Below are 24,260 nucleotides of genomic sequence, written 5' to 3' on the forward strand. Positions count from 1 at the left end.
CGGAAAACGCACAACGCCGTTAGGCAATCCCGTAAACATAGACAAAAATAGTTTAAACAGCTTAAATAAATTTCTTGGTGACAACCACTGCTTAGTGCAGTTGGTCAGTCATTGCCTCTCCTTTGTGGAAGGTCTTGGGTTCGAGCCCCACAGAGAGCAGGCCCTTTAGGGGACCAGGGCTATGGATAGCTTCTGGTCTCCCCGTGCTAACTCTAACACCCCCACTAACCCCCGCTGATGTATATCGCCGTGGCAAAAAAAAAAAAAAAAAACTTCTTGGCAAAATATCAAAATTGAACTTTGTAAGCAAGCCAAACATAGTGGTAATCTGCTATGCCCTCAATTAGGGCTGCAAACGAGCCGAGCCGAGCCGAGCCGAGTTTTAGAGTGTTCGAGCTCGGCTCGGCAAAAATTTAGTTGGCTCGAGCTCGGCTCGAGCTCGTGACGAGCTGCAGGACTCGAGCTCGAGCTCGGCTCGATAGGTATTTACGGAGCTCGAGCTCGGCTCGTTTATGAAACAAATATATATAAATAAATATAAATATGTAAAAATATATATATATAAATATATTATATAATCGAGCTCGCGAGCCAATTCGAGCCGAGTTTCGACTAGCTCGAGCTCGGCTCGTTTATGAAACGAGCCCAGGACTCGAGCTCGGCTCGTTTTTGTCTTGAACCTAGCCGAGCCGAGCCGTTATCGAGCCGAGCTCCGAGCCGCTCGCGAGCGGCTCAGATCGTTTGCAGCCCTACCCTCAATAGACCCGTTTTGGAGCGGCTCGGATCGTTTGCAGCCCTACCCTCAATAGACCCGTTTTGCTTACCATTCCCATACGTTTGTCTAAAAAAAATTTAAAAAAATCAATGCTTCTTCCCATTGCGTCCTTCAAAATGAAGGATTCAGAGCAGTGTTTGGGAGCTCCTTAGATTCTGCTTACTACATATTTCAAGTACAGGTGTTTGGGAGCCAATTAGAAAAATTATTTGCCAAACTGGATTTTGAAAAATGAACTGGGCAATGCAGAATCCAAAAGGAAAATGATTTTGTCATTCTCTTTTTTGTTAACGTCACTTCCCTGCAAATGTCTTTTTGCACTAAAAATACACTTGTAAAAGAGTGACATTACAAAAATAAGAGTGACAAAATCAGCAGGCATCCAAAAACCACATTTGGATGGGCTTTTAAATTTTGATTATTCTTACACACACAAAAACCCCTTTTGGACAGGCGGGGCCGGTTGTCCAAAACACTCAATTAAATGCTGGCAGGGTCGCCTTGTCAAAAAAATAAAATAAAAAGGAGAATGATACCCCCACCGCGGTTCCCGAACCGAACCGCCCACCGCACGCACGTTGGGCCCACTCCGGCCACCGGACGGCCGATCCAATCCGTCCAAAAATTCTAAAAAAAAAAACCGAGTGGGTCCCCGTGTAAATCAATGGCATCCGACATGTGTAAGTGCTCGATCCAAACTTTCAAAAATCAGAGATCTGAGCCGTTAAAAGATGGAAGTTTGGTTTGACCAATTACACATGTTGGATGCCGTTGATTTCCATGTTGACCCACTCAGTATTTTTTTTAGAATTTTTGGACGGATCGGATCGGCCGTCCGGTGGACAAAGTAGGCCCGGCGTGCGTGCGGTGGACGGTTCGGTGGGGAACCGCGGTGGGGTATCATTCTCTAAATAAAAAGTACAAACTACTACTACAAGAATTCAATATTTAGAGAATAATTGATCCCAAACACTCCCTAAATCATTCAGAAGGGCCTGACCGCCTGACACAAGCCACATTGTCATGCAGTCCAAAGTGCAGGTAGGCCAGCTTGCGAATTTAGGCCAGTGAAATGAGTTTTTTTTTTTGGATCATAGTGAAATGAGGGCTCTAGGTCCAGATCTTTTGTGGCCCCCAAATAACAAAAACAGAAAAAAATGAAAAAGAAAGAGGCATGGTATATCTTCTCGAACGTTATCCTAATTTATTGTACGAGCAATGTTTGGTATTCCGAAAGGGTACCCCGAAAATATTTCGAAATAAGAAATCAATAGTTTAAATTTATTTTGTAATGAATCTACACCATTGGTATTTGGGAATATTTTCAAAGTATGTATTGGAGATACTTATCGATCGAGGTTCCAATTGTCTTGAGCCGGCCCTTTAGCGCAGGAAATCCTGGTCCCGTTTTTGGAACTTGGAAGTTAGCTTTCTACATGGAAGATACAACAAAGATGCTGCTTAACAAAAACAAAAAGGAGTAGAGGATATTCTGCATCGCATATTTTTGTCATCACGTGCATTATTTTTCCTCTAACAAGCCAAGTTGAAAAGGGCAGTGGTTTTGGCAAATTTCTCTTGAATTATTCACCCACATTCTCATTGAAATATTGTTCTTATCCTCCGGCCAACACCATTGCCTTATCTTCACTTACGACCTTCCATTTTTTCTCACCACAAATCACGAAAAAAAAAAATTATAAATGGAACAATCACATTAAAAATTTAAAACAGTTCCTTTTTTTTATTTTTTATTACTGGATGTCCCAGCCAGCTTGCACGCATCTCGACTAATTCCGGGGCCCTGAAGATAAGACCGAGCATAACCCTCAATGGCTCCAAGGTTTGAAATGTTTGTCCTCCATGAGAATGGAACCTGTGATTTCATGAAGGAACACTTATTGCTTTCTCACAACTACTGGGCCAAATCCGTTGGGGTTAATAGTTCAAGTACTTTGAATCGATAAATTCTCCGAATACAATGGGTCGCAAGAATACAATTTCCACATAAAAATACCGTCTACAAAAATTCAATCCCAACCACACATCAATCGCGTATTATTAGATGCGTCCCCCTTCATTCATACAATTGTTTGGGACTATCGCTACATGATAATCCGGACCACTTTACAACTACATATTTCTGTGGGGTCTACCATTAATATATGGAACCTACAGGAACATATATTGTAAAGTGGTCCAAAGTACCACGTGGTGGTAGTCCCGAACAATTTTATAATTACTTTTCGTTGCATGAGTTTTTTTGGTCTAGTACATTGTTTGACGGTGCAACTCGAGCAACGATTATTCGATATACGAAAATTTCAATCCCTCCAGCACATGAATTTCAATCCCAACTTTCATGTGCTGGAATGGCCAATTATATCATCCACAAACAACTTTATGTTCCGGTCCGATGATCCACCGTCTGCCACCGCATCTCGAGCAGCCACTTTTAACCCCGCCGCATTTTTCTTAAACTCCTCCGAATTCGGCCCGCCCATAACCTCCTCAATGCACCTCTCCACTTCCTCACCGGTTACAACACCGTCTGAGTTCGGGATGACCCGCACGCCTATCCGCCACACATCTGTAATAAGCTTGGCATTCGTTGGCTGATCCGTCCACTGGGGGTATGCGATTACGGGCACGCCTGCGGCAATCGTTTCCAACATCGAATTCCATCCGCAGTGGCTCAGAAAGCACCCAATTGATGGGTGCATTAGAACCTTTATTTGAGGACTCCATGGCACAATAAGGCCTTGCCCTTTCAATTCTTCTAGAAACCCAAATGACGCTTTCTCTGCACCGTCCTTCATTTTGGAATTTAATCACAGAAATCAGAAGAAAAAGACAAACAACTGTTAACACGCATCAATTAAAAGAAGCATATTTATACAGACATTAACAAAATTATAGTAGTAATTAAAAACCTTTCACTTAATTTGTTTGATTGTTGGACTATAGGTGGAATTAGGATTAGGAGGAATACAAGGGCCCACATGTTTTTCATCATATGGCGTGTTTCACCAACTAAAATAAGTACTTATGAATTAAGGTGATGTATTATAAGAGAATGATCTGTTTCATAAAGCGAAAAATAAGAACTTTAGCAGAACGGACTTGTCTTACGTTTGGTAAATCAAGGATTTTTACATTCTCTTGACAAGGTGAGTTTATTTGTTGATTTAATTTAAACTACTACTCCCTCTGTTCCAAAATGATTGTCCTATTCGGTCTCCAATGTAAATTTTAAATTGTTAATATCTTTCAGTCTATAATGAATTTTATATGCAATATGTATCTTATATGATAGATCTTAATTAAAGTTCTATTATACAAAGTTTTTAAAATCTTTAAAAACAATGTAGATTGAAAGATATTAACAATTTAAAATTCGCATTGGAGATCAAACATGACAGTTATTTTGGAACAAAGGGAGTAGTAGCGAGGGCATACCCTCCATGTGTGCATGTGGAAGTGCAAGTGAAAATATTTGGGGAGTTGAAGGATGGGTGGGTAATTTTTTTCTGGGAGTGTGGTGGGTGGTTGAATTTTAGTGAAATAATTTTGCCATAAAATTAATCATGTTACGGTAAAATCAGATGTAAAACTTTGATTTTGATCATGACAAAATTGGGAATCATTTCTGTGACAGTTTCAAAAACATGTCACTCAAAAAACTCATCTCCCTTTATATATTAGAATTAGAATAGATAGTCATTCCCTCTTAAGAACCACCTTATTTTAGTTAAAATACGAACCTCTTCATTTCTTTCCTTTCCCAATCTAATTTCGATAATTCGAGCTGCTCAATGTGATCAGAACGTGATTTTAAGGGTACTTGCGAGAAATCAGCAAAAAAAATGATCAAGAAAGGCTTCATGCGAACAGTTTTTTTATTGAACGGTTTAAAAAAACTGCTAAAATCAAGCCCTTCCCGGTCATTTTTTTGCCGATTTCTCGCAAGTACCCTTAAAGTCATGTTCTGAACACATTGAGTGATTTGGATCATCAAAATTCGATCGGAAAAGAATAGTTCACATTTTAAAAGGTCCTTATTTGAAACATTTCGTTAGAATAGATTAGGGGTGTCAAATGGATGGATTTGGGCAATTTAGACCCATTAATTATGAGTTCAATTACACATACCGAACCCGACCCATTTATTTAAAATTAAACCTGAACCACCAATTAACCCAATTACATACGTACTATATACTACTATTTTTTTTTTGGTAAATTATATACTAAAATTTAAAATGAGTAAAAATACCATTTGTACATTAAAATGACCATATTACATTTTAGATCTAAAAGACTAAAATACTCATGTAATTGTACTAGGTGCTATTTATAAACTCTAAGAGCATCCACAATGTAATAATCAAAACTAAAAGGTTGCTAAAGTTAGCAATGTTTGCTCAAAAAAGTGCTCACATTGTAATAACCAAACTTAGCAACCTCTTAGCAACTCATCAAATTTTGACCTTTGAATAACCAAACTTAACAACTTTTACCAATAACCAAAACTCAATAACCAAACCCAATAACCAAATTCAAAACTAAAAAATTAAAAAATACCTCACATTAGAATCGTCTCATCGAGACGAATAATTTGGTGTGGTCGGGTGCGTGATTGGAACTCAATTGGACATAGATGCATTGCGTATTGTATGGGGGTTTTTTATAGGGATACAAAAAAAACCAATGTGGGAGATCAAGTTTGTTAGATTTGATTATGAACTTAATGGATAATCAAATGCTGACGTGGCACATTTTGGTTATCGATTTTGATTATTCCCATTGCGGATGCACTTTAATTGGACTCCCTAGGGACCGTGAGATTGATCCCTTATCGATTAATCGAGATGTGCTCTTGCTCCGTAAAAGATGATCACGTTCGTGCATCTACCTTTACCATTAATCGAGCATATATGATCCCGTAATTAATCGCCTCATTTGTCAAATACATTATTGAGCAGTGCTAGGGACAAAGAAAATTGGTAAAGAAAATACCCTTAAAGTGTACATAAACGGCTCAGATTTACTGTGCAGTGCATCTGAGCCGTTCATTTACACTTTAAGGGTATTTTCTTGACTAATTTTCTTTGCATCTAGCATTTCTCTACATTATTAGTCTTCATCATGCATGATATATACAAGATGAGTTTGTTTGTGTGCTTAGAGATGCTCAAAAGAAACATAAAATCCGTGAGCTAGATATGTATGAGTGACAGAATCCCTTGGGATTGATCTCTCATAATTAGTCGAGGTGTGCGTAAGTTAACTCGGAGACATGAGTTATTAAAATAAAATAAAATGGTAGAATCCCTTGGGATAGAGCTCAGCATACTAATGGTGATCAACCAAAAAAAAAAAACAATTGGTGTTTGTTTTAAATTTCTGACATGCATTTTCAATTGGATTTTGATTTTTATGCTCCATTTTTTACGGATGGCGCTCCACTTTTTACTTCACGTTAAAAGTGAAGCGCCATCAATAAAAAATAGAATGCAAAAAATCAGTTTCCTTTCAATTTTGTCCTCACGAAAATCACAGATTTTATATGGGCCAAGAGCAAATCAGTCGCCCCAATGCTATGCAGCAGACATTGGGATGGTGTGGTTGAGAGAGAGAGAGAGAATCTGGTGGGGTGGGTACGGACGAGAATCAAGAGAGGGGGGCTTTTTGTTAGTGGGCTAATTGATGGGTTGAGATCCATTCCAATTTAACTTTAAAATGAATTAGATTGGGTCTAATTTTTAGTAAGTAAGTTTAAATTTATTAATGAATTTAGATTCAATTTGCCACCCCAATACTAGATATAGATAGATAGATTACCAACACTTTACCTGGTAATCGGGTCGTTTCACCACCCAAAGAAACGGCCGGGCACTCTTCTTCAGACCCGTCGCAATACTCTGCATTTGCTCTTCCGATAACACCACAATGCTTCCAAACGAGACGTAAACAACAGAACACGCTCCTTGCTGATCAAGCCACCCGATACAATCGTCATCGGATTTCCACATATCTACTCCACCCACAGCATCATCCGCCCGATCTTCACCCAACAGTTCCTGCGGCACCAGCGGCCCGACCGGCATGACCCGGTGGATCTCCGACATGGACCCGATGACATCCTTCTCGAGTTCTTCGAACGAGTTAACGAGAACCCACTTGAACTTCCCCATGCTCCGGAACAACCCGTCGAATAACTTCGGGAACACGCTAAAGTGATTGGAAGGGAGAACGAAAGAGGGTAAATCCTCTGTTTTAAGCAAGGGCAACCCGGGTAGATCCGCGGGTAAGTCCGGGTTTTTCACCGTCGGAAACGGGTTGAGGTTGTTGTAGAAGCGGTAGTATATGGAGTAGAGAGCGCAGGGTTGTATCCAGAGCATGGCGCATGGGATTCCGTGGGCCGCTGACGTATCAGCGGCCCACGGAATGAACGGGTTCGTGATCACGCAGTTGAATTCCGTGGGGTGGTTGCTTTGGATTATGGCGGAGAGGTTTGCGGGGCCCGCGGCAGCGAGGGAGTCCATGAAGTGGTCGAGGTTAGACTTGCGGTCGTAGTCGAGGGGGAGGCCGTCGGAGAAGAATTCGAAGCGGATTTTCGCGACGGAGTGGGCGGAGTCGGCGGCGGCGGTGGTGGAGGAGGAGGCGAGCATGCGGTGGCGGGCGACTTCGGTGGTGGCGAGGGTGACGTGGAGGTTTTTTTGGGAAGTTATGAGGCGGTTGGCTAGTCGGAGCATGGGGTTGATGTGGCCTTGGGATGAGAACGCTACCATTAGTACGTGAATTTCTTCTTTGGTTTCCATGATAGTCTTGGAGAGAGAGAGAGAGAGAGAGAGAGAGAGAGGGGTGGCGGCTAGAAGGCAGTGGTGGTGGTGGGGGATAATAAGAGGCAACCACCGTAGGCAATGACGCATTCACAAATCAGAAAATCATGTGGTGGTAATTCAATTGTTTATATATATCTTTTGCAAAATTTTAAAGTTTTTGATTTTTTTTTTCTTTGATTCTTCTCACAAGACGAACAAGGCCCCGTTCTCTTGAATTTAATTTAAATTTGAGAGTTGTCCTTATTTGAATTTTTTCTCATTTATTAGTTTTGCGTCAAATTTTTGTACGTTGTTTCGTCTCGACGAGACTCATGTATTTTGAGAAATAACAATTTTTAGCAAAAAAATGTCTTTTTTAAACTAAAAAGTGGTTATTTTTCAAAATACTTGGATAAGAGTAAAAAAAAAATTATTTTCCAATTCCTCTCGTCGAGTCAAATCAATAATCCACAAAAATTTAGCTCAAAACTAACAAATGCGAAAAAATTCAAATAAACACAAAATTTTCAAATTTAAATTGAGTTTAAGTTAAGTTCAAGAGATAATCAAGAAAAATAGAAGTATCAATCCCACTCATAATTTGACATTATGTGACACGATGGGTTTAAATAAGGGTATGAGATACACAGAAAGATAATGGACGGGGTCTAACAGTATCGGGAATGTCAAATGATACGTAGCGGTCGTTGGTTGCGGCGGTTATAAATTTTTGAAAATAATTGACAAAAATATTCTAAAGTGTCAAATCAGTTGTGGAAGACAATACGAGTCGATGGACACATGATTCAATTTTACGAAAGCAGCTTTTCGTTCTTATCGTCTGGAATGCGTTTTCTTGATGCATATTAGGAAATTAAATTACTTCCATCAGCGGTATAAATGGTGTGCTTTTTACCACTGTCGTTGTGGGCCTTGTTGTGCATTTATTGGTGATCCGAATAGTTCATCTTATAGGACCCGCAGAGTAATATATTCAAGTAAAATATCAGTTTGATCGGACAAAATAAATCTATCAAAAGTTGAATTTCAATTTATACAGTGGACTGTCTAATTCTGTCAAGTTAAATTATCCAGAAGAGTTTAACTTTCAGTATATTCACGCAAAAGATTAGCTTATTTTTATTGGTGATTTTTCGTATTTCCCTTTCGAACTCCCCCTTTTATTTTTAGTTATGTTAAAATACAATATTGCCCTTAAAATATCCCAAAAAGTGCAATCATTGTAGAACAATATTGTAATTTCACATGAATAAAAACAAGAATGTTATAGTTTCACATGAATAAAAACAAGAAAAGAAGTGCGATTATATATATAAAAAAGAGTCCGAAAATAATTCCATCTCCCTCATTCCCTTCCTCCCCGGGTTTAATGGGTGACAGGAGAAGAGAGATTTCTCCCCCTCTGGGATTTTTTCATTTTCCGATCCTAGATTTCGGAGGTTTTCTTTTCTTCCCCCTTCTCCTCCTCCTCCTCCCCAAACCACCATTTGTCACCCCTCCTTCGCCTTTTCCCGACGTGTAGTCCAATGGTTGTTGGAGGTAGTGCTTGCAGATCGTGATCGCCGTAGTGGGTGATCTAGGTTGGTGGATGAAGTGTGCTTTCCTACGGCGGACTCTGTCCGACCCGTTACTGATTTCTCTCTCTTTCTCTCTCTCTCTCTCTTGGTTCTTAGACCCTTGTGTGAGTATTTTTTATTGTTTTCTACAGTGCTCCATCTGTTTGGAGCGGTGGATTTAGTTATAGTTGGGTGTAAGTCTTTAAACTGAGTTCCCTCCTGTTTGATTTATTGATCCCTTGTTTAGGGATTAAATTTCCTCTTGATGTACTATTGTTTCTTGGATCTATAATATCACATGTTATCATTTTGGAAAAAAAAAACTATACAAACAATTGTCTTCTCGGTCTTTATGCAAGACTTTAATGTTGTATTTAGATGAGTTTTTGAGAAATTTTTTGGAATTATGAGTGGAAAAAGAAATAAAGTAATAATTAGAAGTAAAGATAATGAGTGGAGAAAGATAAAGAGAGAAATGAGAATAATAAATAGAAATAGAGATAGCCAGTGGAGAGTAATAATTAAAAGTAAAGATAATGAGTTTTTTTAGTTGGAATTTTTTTTTCAAAAACCAAACCAAATAAGGCTTACACTCTGAAGTGATTAATCCACGTTGTCTTGTAGTCCATTAAAATGCAAACCAAAATTAAGCGCAGCATAGCCGGTGGCGTCCACACTCCACATCATACAAACGATTATGTCGATGATGGTGACATATCCCAATTTTATCAAGGAGTTGGATCCTCTCACGTCTACTCGGTGGACTTATAAATGGGATCCGGGGTGCTGTAGTGCACCCGCAAGCGGTCGATCCGGCCGTCCATCTCGATAATGGACGGCTTGAATTTTAATACAAACAATAGACGGCTCGGATTTGAAGGAGCTCAGATTAAATCTAAGCCATCCATACTAAGATGGACAGTCGGATTGGTCGCACTACAGCATCTCCCAATCCCTTTGAATGGCAGTTCGGTTTCTACTATTTGTGGGTTTTGATCGGAACTATTAACGTTTTAGCGTTCATCGAGAATATCAAACCCGATAAAAAAAAATTACGTTGATAATCCAAGGGCAACCTCTTGGATTTTTGGAGATGCTTCACCCCCATACAAGGTTGTGAGAGGGATTGTAGGGCCTGGAACACCTTACATTAACAAAAAAAATCAATGTTGATCAAATATTTTTTGATATAATTACCTAACACTTTTAACCAAATTTATCACGAACGATATCCTCACAATGTAATTTTTTGCGTAATTGTTATCCTCAACAAGCTTTAAAAAGTGAACGATTTCGGTTATCGAATTAGACTAGAGAATGGCCCAAAACTACCAAAATTGAACTGTTTGAGAATCTTACTTTTTTCTTAATCGAGTGTCCAAGTCATCTTATGTGAATCTTGAGTAATTATAAAATTTGAAGTTAACAATCATGCAAACTTCAAATGGCTCTAAAATGCTTTTTATTAAAGTACAAACTGAACCAAATGTGAACTTAAAAGATTACGTCGTCATTAGCAACCTCGCTAGAATTATGATGCAAAGCTCATTCTTAAGATCTGAAATCTCTCAAGTAAATATCAACTCATTTGAGCCGTACGAGGCTTTACCGACAACCCTCTTACCACCATCCTAGTATGATAACGACCAGTCGGACTCCCCATGTTCCATGGGGTATGATAACGACCAGCCGACCCCACCATGGTCCATGGGCCTCATGAAGCCACCACCAACAGTACATGTGTGGTGGGTGTTTCGGCTGGGGTTGGATCGTTTGGCATAATAAGTTGAATGAGTTATTTTTTTGTCCTTATTTAAAATTTATTTTGTAATTGCTAATTTTTCGTCAATTTGGTGAGAGTTATTATTCTTTCATGACAAAAGAAATTTAAAAAGTAAAAAATTACAATTCAAATTCAAATTTTTTTTGAATAAAGAAGAAAAAATTGACTTATTGGCTTATTTTTCTGTCTTTATTCAAAAAAAATTGAGTTTTGATCGTAATTCTTTATTCCTCAAAAAATCAAGGAAAAACTAACAAATGCAAAAAAAAAAGAAAAAAGAATAAAGACTAATAAATAAGTCATTTGACTTATTTTGCCAAACAACCGTAGTCTCTTAAAAAAAAACTCTCCGCCTCCCTTAAATATTTTTCTATGAATTTAGATGCCTAGCGTTGTAAGATAATCCTATATACTTGCCATTTATCTGTATCTTCAATTCGTTAATCGTAGATGATTTATGGTAATTGATTTTCACACTTTTTTTTTTTTATAACCACGCTCACTTTTTAAATAAACACTCCATTTTTTTGAAGATTATTGCTTTTTTATGACGAGAAATTTAAAAAGTAAAAAATTACGATTGAAATCTAATTTTTTTTAATAAAGACAAAAAAATTGGCTTATTAGCTTATCTTTGGCATTATTAAAAAAAAAAATTGATCGTAATTTTTTACTTTTTAGGTTCCTTTCGTCATAAAAAAGCAATAACCCTCAAAAAAATCGATGCCTAAAGTTGTAAGGTAATCTTATGCCTAAATTTTGCCAAACAACCGTAGTCTCCTAAAAAAAAAACCTCTTCGCCTCCCTTAAATCATTTTCTATGAATTTAGATGCCTAAAGTTGTAAGGTAATCCTCTATACTTGCTATTTATTCGTTAATTGTAGATAATTTATGGTAATTGATTATCACACTTTTCTTTTTTTATAACCACTCACTTTTTTTGTTATTTTGTGATGTGGATTTGCAAAAACCTTTTATTTGTATATTCTTTTACACGTGCAAGGACACCATTGTAAATTCAAATTACAAGAAGGCAAAAATGGAGTGTTTATTAAAAAATAGAGTGTGAAAATCACTGCCCATAATTAATTTAGATAATGTTCAATCACATGAATCACATCATATGAATTTTACTACCTTTTTTTTTTTGACAGCTTATATAGTTTTCTTTTTGGTAACTATAGCTTATATAGTTGGATGATCTCTTTGAATAAGATGACGTGCACAGGGAAATCTAAATAATTAGACATGCATGTCATGTATGCAGTCATATGAAAGATAAACGCCTAAACTAATTTTGTTAATGATAAAATTTTAGTGGATAAGAATTATGTACCATGCACTACTCCATTTTTGCCTTCATTTCTTCATTTGAGAGTATCAAAATAATATATTTTATTGCAAAAGTGATTTTGGAGGAAATCTAACTCCAACCCAATACTCTATTTCTACTTCTATTTCTTTAAAAACTCATCCCAAATCTCAAACTTTCCCACTTTCCCTCCAAAACTCAAATTTTCATTTTTCTAACTTCATTAAAAAAAATACTCAATATGGGTCTTATTTTGAAGATATTGTACATATCTTTTGATTGATACCAATTTTATAAAGGATTAGTGTATCAAAACTACTTTGACGAACAAAATGAGATTTGGTGAGGATAAATAGTAAAATGGAGGACATCCTCCATTTTTTTCTCCATCCTCCATATTTGGAGTACCAAACTTGATCTTCTTAAATGGAGGAGAAAATAGAGGATGGGTTGAAATGGTATTTCCTCCAAAAATGATCCTCTCAAATGGAGAAATAGAGGAATGGAGGGTGCATTGGAGATGCTCTAAGTAGTGCTAAAAAATGTGGTTGACAAGATCATTCCATCCTGATAAACACTAGATGGTAATGTAAAATGGTGATACAAAGAATTTACAATAAACACTTGTGTTTACTCTAAAATTCACTCGGTCGAGAATCGACATAGTTTGTGACTGATATGCTGGAATATGGGTGTTAAAAGGTGAGGTTTGGTTCCTTGCCATTTTCAAGACTTCTTTGGAAGCAAACCAAAAGAGAGTACTCTCCAAAGATTACAGTCGATGGAAACACAAGGTTACAGACGATGGTAACTAAAATATTCCGACTCCTAAGACTGGAAATTAAAGTATTAGGAAAGTAAATGACAAGAAAAGTGGATGATTGATAAAAGTAAAAAGCCTTTGGGCGAATGAACGGGGTCTTCTTGGACTTATAAGTCTGGTATTAATAGCCTTGTCCTTTGAATTCAAATTTGGACGATTTCCCTCTTTGATTTGAATCGGGCAGTTATTGATCCTGAAATTGCATGTCCGAATTAGGTAGTTATTGATCCTGAATCGGGCAGATATTGATCCTGGGTGTCTTCTTTTCCAACATCCTCGACTCAACTACCTTTGTCTTGATCCAGACCAAATCTGTTCTCTCTTCGTCCTTAGCCAAGTGTCCTTACTCCTTAGCCGCTTGCCACATTTTTGAAAGGCTGAAGAAATTACCAAGTATCCTTTACTCGATACAACCAGCTCGACAGTTAAGAATTTTTCAAAATAGGGTGTAAACTGTAATGACCTGCGTCAACTGACCTGCTAACCCTTAGCCTAAACACGTGGCTCAAAAGGTTAACCTCAGATTATACAGTAATGACCTGCGTCAATTGACCTGCTAACCCTTAGCCTAAACACGTGGCTCAAAAGGTTAACCTCAGATTATACAGTAGCTGGTCAAAATCCCTTATATTTCATATCCATTTCCCACAAATTCCCGATGTGGGACATTTGGGGTTCTCACAGTCTCCTCACCTTAGGGTGCAACGTCCTCGTTGCATTGGCCCAAACTCCCTCTTTTTTTTCTTTTTTTTTCCCCGACTTTGGATTGGGCTTCATTGTGAGTGCAAATCCACCTTAACCCAAATTTACCAAAAAACAATTAACCTTAGTATTCAAAATAATAGAAGACTTGCCCCAACTCCAAGAGAACCCCATTCGGAACTGGATATAATCAAAACTAACGAATTTCCCATGCAAGATGGTTTCCCTTGATATATAACTAGGAAAGAGTATATATTTACACGCTAAGTTCTCCAGTTATCAAGCAACAAAAGTACCATTAAGCTCATTCAGACTTTTGAGTTACTAGGCTCCAAGGGATTGAAATGAAAATGAATAAGGACATACAATATGAAGAAACATTTAAAGACTTCACCTGGCAAATGCATTTTCAATTTTGATTCTAAACCCCATAACATCTTGCCACTCATGGACTTTAGATTCCGAAAGAAATTCATCCTGAAAATCAAGTAATCTGCATGTTTGATTTAAGCATGAGAACAAATTGCTTTTTGACTTTTTAAAAGCACTTGAACATGTATGCTGCTGAATCTAATCAGTCTAAACTTGGGTGATTTTAGCAGACATGGAATTAATATGTCACATAAATAATGACTTTGCCTATTGCGAATGGTTAACAAAATCCCAATGCTAACATCTAAACCTTGCATTCAATGAAAATAAATCAAATGACAACTACCCCGTAGCCTGAGTAGATGTGATTTTAACAGTGTCGAACATTTGGTTATTCCACCACATTGCATCAAATGATGCAACAGCACACGGCTCTACTTAGAGAAATACAAGGAAAATAGAGTTATTGTAATCTTGATTTGATTATTGAGTTTTGTTTTGAGTTAATTTTCAGTATTAAATATGGTCCCATCTCATCTGTTGTTGAATTAGGGTTACAGCATTTCCTCTTTCAACTTGTTCATTTATCAGTTTCTTTTTTCCTTGTTTCTAACTCATACAGCGGTTGGTTGATTGCTACCAATGTTTGCCATTCACAATATGTTACACTTGGTTCCACATTGGAAGTGTACATTGGTGACCCTAGGTATATAAGTAACCAGGTAAGTTACTACTAGTAACTTGGGCACTAAAGTTGGTATAAGAACAACCTGTAACCGTGAGAGCTCAAGAAAGTTTAAGTAGTCCAGCCTCTGCAGCGAGCTATGATGCACGGACACGGACACGGGAATTCTAAAAAAATGGGGACATGGACACGGCGGGAGACACGCCACGTGTATATTTAATTATTTATATATTTTTTCAATTTTTTCCCAAGTTTAAATGGCAAAATGTGGACAAAACGAAAAAATCCATATTTCCAATACCATTCAAACAAAACAAGACATTCATAAGTTCAATACAACCCTATTGAAAAATTATAGTTTGACCCCCAATTTTTTTTTAAAAATTACACTTTGACCCCCGTGTGTCCCCCCGTGTCCCCCACGTGGTGTGTCCCATATGTGTCCCTGCCGTGTCCCCAGCCGTGGCGTGTCCCATATGTGTCCCCGTGTCTGATAATGCAATACGTTGACCTCTAGAGGTGTAGGTGCTTCATAAGTAGCAAGTTCGAGGCCGAGGTAAAGTCTAGAGAAAGAAGCCAGGTAAAGCTATGGTGATTCTGGCCACTAGGAAGAAGAATCTAGTAACCCAAGTTGGTATTAGAACAACCTGTAACCATGAGAGCTCAAGAAAGATCAAGTAGTCCAGCCTCTGCAGCGAGTCCAAGGCCGAGGTTAAGTCTGGAGAAAGAAGCCAAGTAAAGCTATGGTGATTCAGGCCACTGGGAAAAAGAATCTAGTAACCCTATGATGACTCTAGTGCTCAACCTCACAAGGTGGAGGGTTTGTGACACCCCATCCCATATCGGAAGCCTACATGGGTGATCTTGGGTCTTTAAGAAACCATGCAAGCTACAATTAGTAATTTGGGTATAAGCATTTTTGGGCCATGTGTTTAGCCTCCAACAAGTTACAGGGCTAGTGGTCTATATGGGGCATCACAGGTGGTGTCAGAGCAACCTGTGTACACGACCTTGTAGGCTCGAGAAAGGTTAGTAGCCCGGCAACTGCGGCGAGTGTCGCAAGGTTTGTTGGAATGTAAAATGGAGGTACACGTTGGCTTAAATTCCCTATGTATGAGTAATTATCCACTACACATTTCCGTGCACAGAAATATGTGGCGGATGAGGGTGTTCGGGCACCACATGGCAGTGCCCCAAGAACACCAATAGTTTTTCCACTATGCATAATGAATATTTTTTTCTTCAGATTCATGTATGAATCTCCTGTAGATTTAGATTTATCTTGTTTATTTATCATCAATGGTTTGATATTTCCATTAGAAGAAGAAAGCAGTTAAAGCAATGGACAGCACAAGGCTCATTACTGGACTTGATTGACAGCTATACAAGTCATGCAATTTTGTTAATCTACATTACCAAACGTGATCTTGACAAGGTGACTCTTTACTAGAGGTGGCAAATGAACGGGTTTGAGTCGTGGGTTGAATATGGACGGGTCAATAATATGCGGGTTGATATGGTTCGGGTCAAATATGGGTCAAGTAATACCCAAATCCGACCCGACCCAATGCCAGATCTTACACTAACCATGCAACCATTCAATGGCAGAGGAACTATGTAGACTGTAGAGAAACATCAACGATTTAAAAGCATTTGAAATGATACCTGAGAAGGTGTAGGATTAGCTGTTCCAGAAATATATGTACAGGACCTGGTGTCATTTTTCTTCATTGGAAGCCAAAAGAGTGGGGAAAGATGCTTGTTGACCCCCAACAATCGGAGTACACGGCCAACCAAACAAAAAGCGCAAACACATCTTTATCAAACACAACATACTCCAGATTACAAAGCCTTGACAGGCCCTTTGGATTAATCTGTGATTTTGCCGTAAAAGAAAGGGTTATGACCAAATCTCATCATTTTTTTTTGTGAGAAACAACAAAGTAGGAAATCCCTAAATTAATCCAAAGGGCTGTTTGAGAAAGAGGAAATAGCAATGAGAGAGGTATTTAGGAAAAAACCTTGATCTCTGGGAATGAAGATGTCCACCACCTTTCCATACTTGTCAAAATACGGGAACAATCATCTGCAGTTGTACCTGTTTCAATCAAACAAACAAAGAAACAAAAGTAAGGCCAAATTAAACGTCGATTGATTGAGGAAAAAACAAGAGGAATGCAGAATCCAGAGAGAGGATTACGGAAACTGATGTTGAGGATGAGAAGGGAGTAGGTGTAGATGATATCATCAAGGATGCGATTTATGCCTCGCAAGGTTTGTTGGAATGTACAACGGAGGTACACTACACGTTGGCTTAAATCCCCTATGTATAGTGCAGATTCATGTACGATTCACATTGGCTTAGATTTCTGTTATTTATTTATCATCAATGGCTTCATACTTCCCATGAAGTGATTTACACTTCTTTTCCAAAGAAAAAGAGATACAGATGACTTTATGCATAACTGAAGACTATATCTGCTCGAAATCATTTGCATTAGAGCTACAAATGACAAAAATGAGTGAAAAGGAAAGCGGTTAAACAGCAAAAAAGAAAAAAAGAAAGCTGTTTAGTTCATAAAAAGATCAAGACAAGGCGACTCTTTAGCATGGATGGACCTCAACTCATCCCTATAACTACAATGATTTAACTTAAGAGACTACACTTTTGGAAAACTATCTCGGATGTAAACTCTAAAAGCTGCCTGTAGTGTGACAAATTTAGAAGGCTCAGAATAAATATTACTTTTCCCAATGTAGATATCTCCAAAATTAAATGATAAAAAAAAAGCCCTAGTCTCCAAAATTGTGGACACTGGTACTACAAACTAATAACAGTTACTTTTTAAGCAGTGGCTCTACAATAGAGGCTTTCCACTACTTGTTTGCAAACTAAGAAGTACCAATACGGACACACGACACGGATACAACACAACACGGGCATGAGGATTCGTTATTTCTCTAAAACGCAAAACAAACTGGAATACACGGCTAACCACATAAATTTGAGCAAGCATCTCACACAAGTTAGGACATCCACCACAATGATATAAGGAGTATGCAAAGTTCAAGACACTATCAACTCATAAAGACATCCAATAGCACCACTACCTGGCATGTGTGAATTAGCTAACATGGACACAATCCCAACATTAGAACAATTGATCACTCAAATTTCTATCTGAACCAAGCTTCAACCCAAATCTCACCAAGTTTTGCACTCACAAATGAAACACTCAGAAACTTGTGCAAATACATTCTCTCACATGTGTGCGTGGGGGAAGTAATGTAAGCAAACCAAAATAAAAGAGTACCACATCACATCATCCTTCCATCCAACACACAAGAAAAGCCATGCCACAACTATGATCAATTAGGACTTAATTTTTGGTTGTAACGTAGGGTAGGGATAAAGTGCATGAGGCTAGGTTGGAAAACAATATAAGTCCGAGAATAGGCAAGCAATCAGACAATTCAAGACTTGGGCTTAATTTTCAATGTGTAGCCATTTTCTTCTCTTCATTCTTTTGCCAATCCTTTCAATTCTTCCCCCTAACTTCAACAACACTACTCTTCAACTCATTTCATATTCAATCTCCTTCACAAACTTCAAGCAGCAAACATTTGATTCCCTTTTTCATTTGCATTTTTTCATTTTGATCTCATATTTTCCTTTCCAAAGGGGAACACGAACAGGAAGTACAAAGGCTCAATCAAACCTCCCTTTTCTCTCCTTTTCAGTTTAGTCTTTCAATCAATCAAGTCCAATCCTATATTCTCAAGACATATTTGGCCATGGAGTTTAGCAAAAAATGGTATGTCACTTTGAAGGCTCAAAATGGTTAACTAGGGAGAAGTGTGTAGAGCAAAGAAACAAACAAGCTCAAATAACAATAATGGCCTAAAATCCTTTCCTAGACATGGCATAGCCCTTCGAGTGTGCAAAAGTTCAAAAAAAGAATGTGCTATGTGGCATAAAATGAAGCATTCCCGGCATTCAACCAAACAACAAACGAATAATGAGACTTAACAACAACCAATGTGGGCTTCCAAGAAAGTCATGCAAGAGTAAATGTAAAAATACTCTCCAAGAAAAGAATGGCTCTAAAGCTCACAAAGGGTTAAAGTCTCCACAATTGTCCTTCAAGATTTCCAAGTCAACCACCTATTCCTCAATCAAGATCATGGACATGTTAGCTAGCATGAAGTGCAAAGTGCCGAGTATAGATGCCATGAACTACTTTAACAAGAGCTAGCATAGTGAACTAGGATGCTAACATCATATCAAAGAAGTGCATGTAACAACTCATGTGCAAATACTCGCCGAATCAATGCAACATGCCAACTTTCAATGAATATAGCAAAGGAATCAAACATATTTTTTTTTCAAAATTTTTAATGTTTTGGGTGTTTTTGAAGTTTTCAATTTATTTGGTTTTCCATATTTCAATTTTTTTTTTCATTTTTGTATAAAGAAACAAGAAAAACTACTAAATTCCAAATATGAAACCCCTCCCCCCAACTTGAATTGGACAATGCTCATTGGACCGCAAAAAGTAGTGATAGGACAAAGTAAAGTAAAGAGGGAAGGAAGGATAGCTCCTTGGAGGACTGACTTTCCACAAGCATATGCAAATAGGAGCTCACCGCTCCATGGAAGTGGAAAGAAAAACCTGCAAAGGTTAGTATCAAACAACAAACAAAATGCAAATATAGACAAAGGTATAATGATCCATATGAAAATGAAAACTAAAAGATTGACATGGATACGGATGATGATTTTGATACGCTCGGACGAAAGATTGATAGAAATTGGGTTAGGGTTTGATGGAGGCTATGGAGGTTTAGACAGAGAGAGTGTGGGTAGAGAGAGAAAATGAGGGTTTGAGAATGACTGAGAATAGAAAATAACTTGGTCCCCATTGTTTTATTTTATTCCAGCTGAAACTGCTCTATGAATCCGTCCATAGAAACATGGAATGTGTCTGGACGGACTGACTGGACACATGGCCTCTGAATTTTTGCCCAGAACTGATGCTCAATGTGTCCAGACAGATCTCATGTGCTATTGGACACATTGGTTGGACGGATGGCTTGAAAAAAAATTGCGAGAGCTGAATGTTAATCCGTCTAGAAGGATTTCACGCGACAATGAACGGATTGCTTGGACGGATGGCCCAAGAAAATTCGCCGAGAGCTGAATGGTGATGTGTCCAGACACATTTTGGCATGCAACCAGATGGATTTGAAACTCACAACCATTAAACTCAAGATCTGCAACACTCATTATACCCCAAGATCAACTTACAACCTTCCCAAAGACCTTTAAACCCTCAGCGAAATGCAAACTAAACCAAATCCGGTTTCAAAAGTTCCACAAACCTAGACTACAAACGACTCAAAATCACACTAATACAAGCTAAAATCTACACACTTAGAAATATAAAAACCTATGGTCATTTAAAGTCAGATTCCAAGACATCACATTGAAATGTAATCCGGAGTAGCATTATCCACTATTTCTTTTAATGATGCGCAAAAATTGGGTTTCCTCCCAAGAAGAGCTAAGTTTAATGTCTTCAGTCAGACGTCACCAAGTCGATGGATTCCACAACTACACCATTGTCAAAAAAGATAATAATACTATTGAATATAGTTGGCGATTGCCTTCGTAACTACCGAAAAGACATTAATTACTCCAACTTTTCTATGCAAAGGTTGTAGGTTCAGGCCCGGCCCTGAGATTTTCGGGGCCTAGGGCGGGGTTTGAATGGGGCCTTTTATTTTTGTCTATATATGTTAATTTTTTGACATAAGGTTCAAGCTTGCGTTGTGCTTCGGTGGCACATTGCTCTGAATCTCACTTCTGTGCTTGAAGGTCTTGAGTTCAAGTCCTAACGACTTCAATTTGAATCTATTTTTGTACAAGTTCAATTCGCGTAAAATTGAAGGTAACAAGTATCGAACAAGTGACCTCACGGAGTTGACTATTTATGAAATATCTAACATAAATAATATTTACTATAATTTCTATTTAGGGGCCCAATTATTGGGCGAAAATTGGAGGCCCAAGGTGGTCGCCTATAGGAACTATGCCCAGAGCCGGCCCTGTGTAGGCTTGAGCTCCATATAGGGCGGTTGGAGGTGATACTTATGCCCTTAGTTAGGCTTGAGTATCTTTAGTGTGAATAAATACTGGATAAATTAAGTACCAATGAGTTTATTTTATTCCTATATATCCCTCGTAAAGAAAATCACAAAATACCAAAAATACCATCGCTACGTTAAAAAAGCAGTATGGAATGAATAAAAAAAAAAAAAAGGCAAGAGAAAAACAATTTCCATGATATGGGTAAAATAAGCCTATACATGATACGTTATAGTACTTTGGTTTTATTCAAAGTAAAGAACATTGTAAGGATACGATCATTAACTTCAATTAAACAATCACAACCCCTAAACTCTCCAATTCTATTGTAACAAGGGTAACACAGTTAAATATGAACTCGATGAGAGACATTGTCATCACTTATCTAAATCTTGGAATCCTTAGTAGTCTCTCCATTTCTTTGTCTTCATATAGTGGCACTTGTTTTGAAGAAGTTACCACTGTCCAACGCAGAAAAATAGAAAATACACATACATATAACCTCCTTTCCAATTTGTACACACACACTCTCTCTCACCAAAGGTCTTGCCCTCTATCATTTTTTCCTCTCATTTGTGAGAATCATTAATTCACTCCTTGATTCTCTAAAAAAATCTGACTGCTCCTTTTTCTTATTTTTTATTAGCAAACCTATATTAATTAAACTCAATAAGTGTACATTGACGGAAAAAAAAAGGGAGCAAACACACGCATCGTGATGTTGATACATGATATAAAATGTCGGATCAAAGCAAATCAAAACAACAAGAGTTGAATTGTGAGACAAAATATGACTCATCCTTGCATGCATCTCTAATAATCACACATGGGTAGAAAATTCAATTTTACTCTCATAATAAAGATAGAAATATGAACAAAATAATTAAATTCATAAGAAAACCTAACCCAATACTGATGCTATCCAAAACACTAACTAAGCAACTGCCAATTAAAAAGGAAATTGAAGAACAGACCGAACCTGAGCACTGGAAAAATGAAAAACTTTATTTTTAGTTTTGCTTGACATGCCCGCTATGAGCATATGTCAACGTCAAGCGGCAATTATTTTCATTAAATGCCAAATCACTAATTGAACTTACCTTCTCATTTACCTTGTAGTAGGTCAATTGCTTCGTTCAAATGTCAATCTCCATTGTTCGCATTGACATGGCATTCTAACTAAATTGTCATTGCTGCACATATATAAGTGAACATTGACAAGAATAATACCAAAAAAAGAGATTAGCATATCAAACTCAGCTATTAACTACGCAAACATGTTTTGTCTTTGTGATTGGATTAGTAGAATTAATAGACAAAATCTACAGATGGTGATTAGGATAAAAAAAAAAGAGTTTATCTAACTTTTAAATGAAATCATCACCTTAGAAAAGCATGATATAATTCGTTTCATGTGCTAGATATAATTAGGAAAAAAAATGTAGAAGTACTAAAAGCTAACTTATGCTTCATTACGGATAGACACCACTACCCAAACTGAGTAACACCTTTCATATAGCATATCCTTGAGTCCTTGATTCTTCCCAAAAATGCCAACTGAAAAAATTGATTTGGTGCGAAAGTATATCTCGATATAACGATAAAGGAAGAGAAAATAAGCAGGTAAAAGTGGTGAATGAATGATATACAGAGGAAGAAAAAAGTATCCATTGAATCATTGTTGCTGGTAATTCGGTAATTTCAATACGAATCCGAGGATCAGATATCTGATCCCACGTTTTGAATCCAATTCATGTTATATTGTTATATACTAATTATATTTAAGCTAATCCCCTCTCTCTAAGAAAACGAAACAAATCCTTCTTAGCTATCACCCCTTCTTGTGTAATCTCCCTTTATTACATATCCACTCTTATCCACCCTTCATTTTTATCCACCTAAAACTTTATCCGTCCAACAAACAGCCATATTATGAGTAATACAACATTTGTTAGCTATTATTAATTTGAATCATAAATTAGTGGTCTTGTAACACAAACGTGTGTGGATTTTTTAAAATAAAGTCGTAAAGAACGAGTGACATCAAGCTACCCAATTTTAGAAGCCCAAGAATTCTCACTCTTGTCATAGTAGCTCCGATCATGAGCATTTTGGTCATTCTAGGATGTTTGTGTTGGAGGATGTGGGCAAATGACAATCCTCAAGAAGAGGATGGCCCCGAGCCAGAAGTAGAACCAGCTGAAGCAGGGCTTGCCGCAGTAGTGGAGCTCGATCCGGACGTGATCAATTTGTTCCCACTACTTCCTTTTATGATTGACAGACCACTTGGATTCGGGGGATCTGAGTGCAAAATATGCTTGAGGCAATTCATGCACAGGGAGAATGTAAGAGTCCTCCCCACATGTAGGCATATATTCTATGGTGATTGCATCAAAACGTGGTTGAACAGCCGCACAGAATGCGTTGTTTGCCGCCACAAGTATTTAGGTTGGGAACTGAAATGTTGCCACCTACTATATACAAGCTTATTGCCATAAGTAGGGCTACAAATGCGTCAAGCCACTCGCGAGCGACGCGTGACTCGGCTCGGTAAGCTCATTCAAACTCGGTTTGCTTAAAAAACAAACGAGCTCGAGCCCTAATTTTTGACCTGTTAAATAAACGAGCCAAAACTCAAGCCTTAAGATGCTTAGCTCGAGTTAGCTCGCGAGCTGGGCTATGTATGCCTATATATTTAATTTTCCTACTTATGTACACACGTTGCCGGGGGAACAACCGAGCGCGTGGGTGACCAGTTGTGTTCGAAAGCTCTGGCGTCATTAAAAACGGAAGGATAGCTGGGTTTTGGACTTCATTTTTCGATGTAGGACAAGACTCAAGAGTTGGATGCTTATGTTTGGACAAATTTAAGAAACTCACTAGTGAATCCCTTTTAAATATAGAAACCAGCCTTCACCTTTCCTTGTGCGTAGCTACAGCCACTTGTTGTCGAGCCGAGCTCGAGTTGGAACGAAATTGGGCGAGCCAAGCTCGAGCCCAAAGATCCCAACTCGCTTCGAGGGCATCAAACATAGGCTAAGCTAAGCTCGAGCAGCTTAAAGCTTAGCTCAACTCGGCTCGTTTACAGCCTTAGCCACAAGTAACGGTCTTCATACAACCTCTAAAATCAGGTTGAAAGACTTCTCTATAGCACATACAACCTCAAAAATCAGGTTGAAAGACTTCTATATATCAGGTACGTAAGGAGACAGCGCATAAGTCAAGGTACATCAAGTGGCAACATTTCGAGTTCCC

At 38.0% G+C, this 24,260-nt stretch overlaps 1 protein-coding gene and 1 long non-coding RNA gene across 2 annotated transcripts; both read right to left on the reverse strand.

Annotated features, from left to right (window-relative positions):
- Positions 1-2,707: 2,707 nt before the first annotated feature.
- Positions 2,708-7,814, reverse strand: LOC131327963 (UDP-glycosyltransferase 84B1-like). The gene is made up of 2 exons (XM_058361077.1): positions 6,631-7,814; positions 2,708-3,588 (listed from the first exon to the last, which is right to left on the reverse strand). Exons 1-2 carry the CDS (start codon positions 7,708-7,710, stop codon positions 3,136-3,138), a joined length of 1,533 nt encoding a protein of 510 aa, XP_058217060.1. The 5' UTR covers positions 7,711-7,814; the 3' UTR covers positions 2,708-3,135.
- A 6,173-nt stretch (positions 7,815-13,987) lies between these two features.
- On the reverse strand, positions 13,988-23,840 carry LOC131326690 (uncharacterized). The gene is made up of 3 exons (XR_009200079.1): positions 17,064-23,840; positions 16,879-16,955; positions 13,988-14,293 (listed from the first exon to the last, which is right to left on the reverse strand). It is a non-coding gene; the product is annotated as an uncharacterized LOC131326690 (long non-coding RNA).
- Positions 23,841-24,260: the final 420 nt, after the last annotated feature.

This window comes from Rhododendron vialii, chromosome 5a (genome assembly GCF_030253575.1).
Source record: "Rhododendron vialii isolate Sample 1 chromosome 5a, ASM3025357v1".
NCBI lineage: Eukaryota > Viridiplantae > Streptophyta > Magnoliopsida > Ericales > Ericaceae > Rhododendron > Rhododendron vialii.

What these genes read in the sequence shown, in the direction of transcription:
- LOC131327963 (XM_058361077.1), bottom strand. Translation starts at nt 7,710, where the DNA reads ATGCGTCATTGCCTACGGTGGTTGCCTCTTATTATCCCCCACCACCAC. An exon ending in TGAAACGACCCGATTACCAG is followed by an intron (nt 3,589 to 6,630) that starts GTAAAGTGTTGG and finishes TCCAAAATGAAG; the next exon opens with GACGGTGCAGAGAAAGCGTC.